General features: G+C 51.1%; 1 protein-coding gene across 1 annotated transcript in view; it reads left to right on the top strand.

Moving 5' to 3' along the window:
- NDUFA10 (NADH:ubiquinone oxidoreductase subunit A10) overlaps positions 1 to 3,159 on the top strand; it is a 28,879-nt gene extending 25,720 nt beyond the window's left edge. Inside the window, exon 10 of the mRNA XM_017835640.1 lies at positions 2,736 to 3,159. Coding sequence (XP_017691129.1) covers positions 2,736 to 2,804 — 69 coding nt within the window. The 3' untranslated portion in view covers positions 2,805 to 3,159. The remainder of the gene's footprint in view (positions 1 to 2,735) is intronic.
- Positions 3,160 to 8,573: the final 5,414 nt, after the last annotated feature.

Here is an 8,573-nt window from a genome sequence, read left to right on the forward strand (position 1 = left end):
AACTGATGAGAGGGTCTTGTTTTCATCTCTTTTCCTAATGCTCTTTAAAGCTGAGCAGCTTGATGCCTTCGAGCTTGGCCTTGCCTTTGGGTCCAGCTCATTTCATGGGTTTCATGCTCTGTGTGGTGGATTTTATCACATCCTTCTTCAGACAATCCTCACTGCCAGCTCTTGGGTTCTGCTCAGTGTAATGCAGCAGGCCAAGGCTTCAGTCTCTGTCTTACTAATTCCCATGGAGTGGAAAAATCTGTTCCTTGGCAGTGACCTGGTGGGAGCTCAGCCTTATCTCCTGGTGCAGGGATGTGGGTGAGCTCTTGTGATTGTCTGGGGGGGGGTCTCTGTTATCACAGAATCATGGAATAGGTGGGGTTGGGAGGGACCTTAAAGCTCATCTCGTTCCACCCCCTGCCATGGGCAGGGACACCTTCCACTAGCCCAGGTTGCCCCAAGCTCCATCCAACCTGGCCTGGGATGCTTCCAGGGGATTTGTACTGGAAGAGAAGGTGAATATTCAATCCCTTTCTGTTCTCTCAGCTACTGGCAAGTTCCATAGAGCTTTTTCTTCTCTCTTTTTCATCATCTCTCCTCTGGGCTGGGCAGTCTGGCTGCAAACCCAGCAGCCTCAGGGCTGGCTGCCTGTTCCATCCCTGCCCTCGTGCTGGCCAAGCCTGGGAATTTCAACTGGGTGCAGTTTGGAGCACCAGCTTCACCAGAAGAGGCACATCCTACCACTTGCCTGGCATCCCCAGATCTTCCCTGGTGCTCTTACCCCTCCTCTTTGCAGTGGTCTGCAAAAACCTGCCTTGTTCCTGGGTCTGCAGCTTTCTTTACTGCAATCCCAGCTGTGAAACGTGGGATTCGAAGAGCCCATTTTTGGGAAGTCATCTGTGTCACTTGTGCACAGAACATCAGCTCACATCATCCTGCTTCCTAGGTAATGTGGGATTTGTTTACTCTGCCTTCTTCCCTTTTTTTGGCTATCTTGACAGGTTGGCTGTAACATGTCTCCAAACTCCCCTGCCTTTGCCAAGGCCCACTGGGAAGGATGGAGTTATGGATGAATACTTATTATAACATTTGCTTTGATGTCTTGCATGTGTTTAAGCAAAGGCACACGGGGAATTTGTTTTGGACAATGAATTTGAGTTCTGTTGGGATTGATGTTGTAGCTTTTTTACAGAGGGCAGATTTACCCAGAAACAAAACTGTAAACTCCTGTCTTTTCCCAGAGATCTCCTGTTGCTTTAATAATCTAGTTATCTGGGAATCTCTTCAAGTATCAAAGGGCCAATTATGTGCTGCCTGGAGAAGAGCAGGGAGAGCTGTGTTTGTGTCACAGGCTGGCCACAGCAGGTCTGGTGTCCTCCCTGGCTCACCGCTGGAGATCCATGGGGCAGAGACAGTAATCAGGTATTTTCATCTCCCATCTCCTCTCCGCTCTGCAGGGGGAACTCTCAACAGGACTGTGTGGTTTCTGCTGATATTTAGACGAGACATTTAGTTGAAAAACCTCAGAAAAGCTGATCACAAATGCTTGCAACAAGGCAGGGTGGGGAATGTCTCGGGAAGGAGGTAAAGTCTCCTGTTAGCTTGATTTTTAGGCAAAGAAGTGTCTTATTTTTTTGACCTTCAAGTAAAAAAACCCACAGCCTTCCACTTCCTCAAAACAACAGGCTTCATCTTTGATTAAATAGCTGTTTTTTGTGGCCTGAGCATAGATTTTTATCAAGACTGGGTCTTGCTTCTCTCTGCAGGGGCAGCTCTCTGCAACTGGATACCCTTACAGGTTTTTTTGGAAAGGAAAAACCATCAGGATATCTCAGGGGTCCTGAGTGAAACCAGTGTTTGTGTGAAGACAGACCAGATGATCTGTGCTTAATTTTTGCAAAGGCTGCCAGCAGATAGCTTATTTTTAAAGGAAGAGTTTTATTACAGCATCTTTGCTTGCTACAGACCTTCCCACAAAACTAATTTGCTTTTTTTTATGGTGGTTTGCTCCTTGAGTCCAGTATTGGAGCTCAAAGATGAGCATTGTGTTCTGTCTCTTTGTAATTCCTGGAGGTAGGAGTGCAGGTTCTGGAGATGGATTCTGCTTTTGGAGCTGGGATCTAACCATCTCTGGTGTTCCAGGTTGTGGTCAGTACTTACCAGAGGAAGCTGCTTCCACACCTGGTTGTTGCTTCGGTCCCAGGGTACCACTGAAATTTGGGTAGAGGGTTCAAGAAACTTTGGGTTTTTTCCACCAAATAATGGTTTCTGGCTTGGCTTATGAAGACAGGCAGATACTGCTTTTGCTTTAATGAAGTTAAGTTCAGCTCTTGAAGGCTAAATCTGCAATTCCATTAGAATGGTTTAATTTAACATCGTAATTAACTCGGTATCTCATGCATGAAGTATTTCATGTATTTAATAATGCGTGTGCCTATTTTGGAGTGAGGTTCTACTGACTGATTCAATTCCTCTGCTACATGATACAGTGAGAGGACTCATCTCTCCAACTGGGGAGGAGTTGGATGAAACCAGGTGGGATATGCTGTAGAGATTACTGGCCTAATTTATTTATATATATATTATGGCATAGTGGGGTTTGTGGGTCCCCCCTTCAGCTGCACAGCTCGGGGTTGAGTTTCCTGTAAACGTTATTCTTATGATGTGAAAACATCTCTGGTGTTGTGCAGGTGCCTCGAGGCACTTCAGCACTTTGTGTCTCTGACTGAGCTTTGTGCCTCCTGCAGCTCCCCGGGCGCAAGTACAGGCAGGGCTACAACGCCGACGTGGGGGACAAGTGGATCTGGCTGAAGTGACACCCCTGGGGAGCCCCGGCCACGAGGGGCCACGGGACTTGAGTGAAGAGGAGCCGAGCTCAGGGCACCTGCTCCACACCAGCACCAAGACAACGCCGCTTAAATCAAATCCCTGTCCACCTCCAGCTGAAGGGAATCGTCTCCGAGAAGGAAAACCACTTTATCCTGGTTTGTTTTTCTCCCTGATGAACTCAGGACTTCGGATGTTGGATAGCAAAGTGATCTGGGGCAGGCTTAAGATCAGAGCTGAGCTTTCTCTTCCTCAGGACTGTGGCACATTATTATACAGGATTATTGTTGTTCTGCTGAATCAAGAGAAATTAAACCTGTATCCTCCTGGCTCTTGTAAAGTTAATTTCTTGCTCTGTCATGCGTGGTGTTTTATTGGGTTCATTAGGAACAACATCTGCTGAAAGGCACTTGCTGGACCCCAGCAAAGCTCACTGAGAGATGGAGAGAAGTGAGCTCAATTTACACAGCAAAATGTCTGTGCTTAAAAGCATAAAAAAAAAAATTCAAAATAGTTGCCAGTGGTTGTATTCAGCTTCTCCCCTTTGATTCCACTGTAGAGCAAAATGTTTGTTGGGTATAAAAGACAAATGTAATTATTATTTTTGCAAGTCCCTGAAAGTCCAAGTTGGAGGGGTTTTCTTTAGAGAAATGATTCATTTGGTGTTAGTTAGTCACAGAAATGAGGCACCTTGGCACTGGTTCAAGCAACGCTCTCCACATTTAGGCTGCAGTTAATTTTGCAAGGGGCTAACTGCTTTCCAACAAGGGGCTAACTGCTTCAGTCACCCAGGAATAAATTCCAGGCATCCCAGAATTTAGGGCAGTGCCTTGGAATTAAGCAGCCAAGTCATGCTCATGCCCCTTCCCATATCAAAACCAGTATGAAGAGAGTCCTTTAACAAGAGCCTTGGGGGCTTGGTTTTAGATACTGAGATGAATGAGCGGTGGGATGGAAATGTGGCTCTTTTTGCTGATCCTGTAGCTGTTTGTTTCCATGTTTTATGGCTTATCCCATGCCCTCCTCCAGGAAGGGGTACCCTAATCCCCGAGGACTGCCAGCCTGTACTGCTGTTCTCTTCTCCTACACGGTGAGATCACGAGCCCAGAGCTCCATCTCTCAGCATTGAGGAGTGTGGAGATGAAAGGAACACCTGCTGTGGTTTTAGGATCCCTCTGGAGTCATCCAGCTCTGTTTGTCCAGGTGTCCTCCTTCTTGGCATTGTTGCTTTCTCCAGGTGCTGGAATTCACTTGGCACTGTGTGTTCAGCCTGATGTCAGATCTCCTGGAAAGGTGTTTGGTGCTGTGAGGGGAAGCTCTTGTGTTCACCCCAGCGGGGTGCAGAGCAGATTCCAGAGCCTTCCCTGCCTGTTCCAGCAGCACCCTGAGAGCACCCTGAGCTTTGGATGTAAAAGACTTTTAATTCCAGTCAGGAAAAGCAGTGTTGGCTTGTATGGCAAGCAGTGTGGTATGACAGAATGCTTCTTGAGCATGCTTTTTTTTTATTTTATTTTATTCAGGTTTTAACTCTGCTTTAAAAGTAAAACTGTTTACACCCTGAATCTGTGAAGGAAATAACTTTCTCTCCCCTTGCTGTAGGAAGGAGTGCTAGCTGTGTTTTTCTCTTCCCTCCTTCCCACTCCAACAAGTCAAAAAAACATCTCTTAGCAAACCAGCTGTAAAGATTTTGGGGTTTGGAGGCTGTGCTGTGCCAGTTGGATGAATCCCTTTCCAGTTCTTACTTAGATTGGAAAAGATAACACGGCTCAAGTCCTCTCCGTGCGTCCGCGTAGGTGCACGTGTGATACCATCTGCAGTCTGTCCTCTTATCCCAAATTCCCACTGCCAGTGTTAATGCGTGGGAAAGTTTGCCTGCCATGTCCCGTGCTCGGTTCTGCCTGCTTTGCCAAGGCAGATTCCTTGGGAAAGGGCACATTTATGGGCAGAATCAGCAGCTTTCCCAGTGGCTGCAGTTGGTCGGTCCAATAGTTCAGCAACAAACTGCCCCTTGGGCTCACTTTTTGGTGGCACAGGAGGGGAGGAAGGAAACAGGAGGTGGGTGGGGATGGTGCTGCCACCAAAACAAAGGCTTGCTGTGCTGCAGCCTCGGATGAGGAGGTGAAGCCCCTCAGCCTCAGGAACCCGTGATTTTGTGCCAGTACCTGTCCTGCTCCAACAACTCAGCTTCTGGCCTTTCAGCTTTGGTCTCATCACCACCCTGTCTGGTTCTTTTTGCTGTGGTTGACTGGAGCATGTCTGTGCTCTCCCAATATGGCCATTAACAGCTTCCTCCTCAGCCAGGGCACAGCTGGGACCATCCAGGGTGTGCCAGGGGCAGCCTCTCCACTGAACATACCTGTGGGTGGCCCCTGGCCTGTCCCTGCCCACCCTGTGCTCCTCAGCAGTGACATCTGGCCCAGGGCTGCAGTTACGAGATCCCATTTCTTCTTCCCTTTCCTCCTTCAAGGTGAAACTTTAATGTTTTAATCATGGAATCCTAGAATGGGTTGGGTTGGGAGGGACTTTAAAGCCCATCTTGTTCCACCCCTTGCCATGGGCAGGGACACCTTCCACCAGCTCAGGTTGCTCTAAGCCCCGTCCAGCCTGGCCTTGGACACTTCCAGGGATGGGGCAGCACCATAATGGCAGTGAGGTTTGGATATTATCTGTGCTGCTTCAGTTGTGCTGTGCCCCCACCAGAGGCAGAGGTTGGAATGAATCCCTTCTGTGGAAGAGCTTGCTGAACAAGCTCAATTTAGGTGCACAACAAATTCCAGCTGGCTTCCAGTGCTGTTTGCAAAACTGGGCAAAATGAATCATTTGTGCAGTAGTGAGTGGAAGCAACCCGAGCAGAGAGTAGCTGGGATGGCACCTGATGGGCTGCTCCCCAAAAAATGTGCCTGTGCAGGTTTAATGTGAGCTGAGCATTTATGGAGAACCCCAAAAGCCATCTGCATTCAGGGATGTCTTGGAGGAAAAGAAGGTCCAAAGATCAAGGAAAAGGATGGACTCTCCTCCGTGGTATGGCTTCCTGTTGACTTGCATTTGTGGAAATGACAGGAGATGGCATCATGAGGGTGGGGAGGCCCTGGCACAGGTTGCCCAGAGAAGCTGTGGCTGCCCCATCCCTGGGAGTGTCCAAGGCCAGGCTGGACAGGGCTTGGAGCAACCTGGGATAGCGGAAGATATCCCTGCCCATGGCAGGGTGGGTTGGACTAGATGAACTTTAAAGGTCCCTCCCAACTCAAACCATCCCATGATTCCATGATCCTGGGCAAAGCTCCATGGGAGTGTGTGGCCCTGGGAGCTCCCATCCATGCTGGTCAACACTGAGCCCATCTGACAGCGTTGCTTCCCATGGCCCTGCTTAGCTGTAATTCCTGAGCATCACAGGTGGCAGGATGCCATGGAACTTGCAGGTTCTGCTCCCGTTCCCAGCTTTAAGTCTTTTTTTTTTTTTTTTTTGCCAAATACGTGTTCACAGCGAGATCAAAACGAGCGCGGTGCCTCCCGGTGCCGGGTAATTCCTCGGCAGGTGCTGGAGCCCAGCCTTGCTCCTGCTATCTGATGGGACCACTCCTGCTGTGTTCTCCACCCTTCCAAACAAAAACTACAGCTACAAACGGTACTTAAATCCTGAGAAAGCCTTGTCTCAATTAGCTCCGTGCTGAGTGCCTTCAAAGACAGCCGCGATTGGAACACGCGGCGGCCGCTGCGGTTCTCTCCGGGAGAGGCAGACACCACACCTCATTCCTCCACCTGCTCCTGGATCGGGGAGCATGGCCTGCAGACACAATCCCAGACAGTGGTGCTGCACGGGGATAAAGGCACATGGGCTGCTGCGCCTCCAGATGAGTGTTCCCAGCCCTCACCTGTGTCTCCGCACCGAGGTGTGAGGTGGAGAAACGTGAGTGTGTGGCCAGGGAAGGGTTGCTGGTGGATCTGGCTGGGTGAGGACTTGCTGGCGTTCCAAACAGGAGAGCGTGTCTCCCTGCTGGGGGCTAAGAGTTGTGGCAGAGCAATGGTTTCGGTTTTCTGGGTTCCTGGTCCTTCCCTCCAGCAGGCGTTGTCCTCTCGCTGCTCACGTGGCTCTGGCAGAAGGAGGGAACCCATCTTCTCTGGGTGTTTTGGGAGACAAGGTTGGTTGATGTCATCCTGTAAAGAGGTGAGGGTGTCACAAATTGGGGTGGGACTTGGCAATGAGACAGAGGCTCCATTTGCTTCTTTTTGAGTTCTGGTTTCTCTGCTTACAGGAGAGACCCAATGCTGAAGCAGGAAGGAACCTGATGAAATCTTCTGCTTTTGTCTTTGGATATGGGTAAAAATCAGGCTCCTGTTGTCCTCAGTGGCCAGCTGAGGCAGTCCTGGAAGCCAGGCTGACGTGGGCAGGGGCTGTACCTTCAGTGAGGAAGGGAAACCAAAGCCACTGTGGAATCTGAGAGGTCTCAAATCCCCTCTTGGCTTCTCCATGGGGGTGTTTGTTCTGAGCAAAGAGAACCCTGCAGAGAGGTGAGGGGCTCAACTAGAGTGAGGCATCAAAGCTGCTACTCTCTTGCTGCTCCTGGTCACAGTCTGGGTTGTGCTGGGTTGTAAGCTGGTGATCCAGGCAGGACCAGGGGTATGAGCAGGCCTTTCTGGCAGGGCATTTGTGACTTTGTCCAGCGCATTAATTCAAGAGATGGGACCCTTGCTGCTTCCAGCAGTTCCCCGGGATGGACCATGGAAGGTGGGTGCCGTGTCGCTCTCCAGGTGGTGATGGAGAGCAGGGGGTGGAAGGCTGTGTCCAGTTCTGTGGCTGTGGCACAGTGCATCCGTCTCTGCCCAGCTGGTCCTGTGCTTTCGTGGCACAACCGTCCCCCTTCCTCCCAACCACATCCGTTTCTGGAGTCCCCGTGGATCTGGTTGTCCCTGGGTGTCTGTCTGCATGCAGCCTTTTGGCCAGGAGGTGTGTTTAACCGGACCACACATCCGCTTCCTGGAGAGGTCAGTGCTCCCCCTGCTCTGCTGGCAGGAGCCTTTACGAGCCGCGGGGGCAGTGGAGGGAAAACGCCCCTGAGAGCCAATAAACCTCGTTCCCCGTGTGCCCAGGCAGGAGCGGGCTGGGACAGCGCCGGGGCACGAGCGGCTGCCTGGCGCTGCTGTTCCCTGGCACAGCTCCCGCTTGGATTGGTGCTGGTTTGTGTTACAGCGCCGGGGTCATCCTGACCAGATCATCTCTGCCGGTGCAGGGGAGCTGCGCGAAAGCATCTGCACCTCCCGCAGAGCCTCCGGCGTGCTGGGTTCCAGCAGGACGCTCGGGGCTTTCCCGGCACATCCCATTAGGTGGCAATGCAGCCTGTGCCTCGGAGCAGCCCCGCGGGATGACGGCAGCCAGAAACGGCTTCAGGCCCCGTGGGGAAAGAAGGCTTCGGTGGCCAAGGCTCCTGGGTATGTGGAAAAGGCTCTCAAATCTGTGCTTTTAACTCTATTTCGGACCCTGGGATTCCCATGCCCCTGGCTCTGAGGTGCCCTGTAGCACGTGGTGGCTTTGGCCATCCCTGGGCCAGCTCTGTCTCTTGTGTGGGCCACGCAGGTTCTCTTTGCAAGTGCTTTGGCCTCTGTGTCCACGCTGGTGTTCCCTGTTTGCCTTATTCCATGTCGTTTCCAAGGCAGAGAAAGCACCCAGGTGGCATTGGGGCAAGAGGGGCACTGAGCAGTTCTCTGGGCAGCTCCTGTTCCTCTGCCTGCCTTACAGACCACCTCAGGCTCCTGCTCTCCAT

Source organism: Lepidothrix coronata, unplaced genomic scaffold (assembly GCF_001604755.1).
Source record: "Lepidothrix coronata isolate B3197 unplaced genomic scaffold, Lepidothrix_coronata-1.0 Scaffold261, whole genome shotgun sequence".
Taxonomy (NCBI): Eukaryota; Metazoa; Chordata; class Aves; order Passeriformes; family Pipridae; genus Lepidothrix; species Lepidothrix coronata.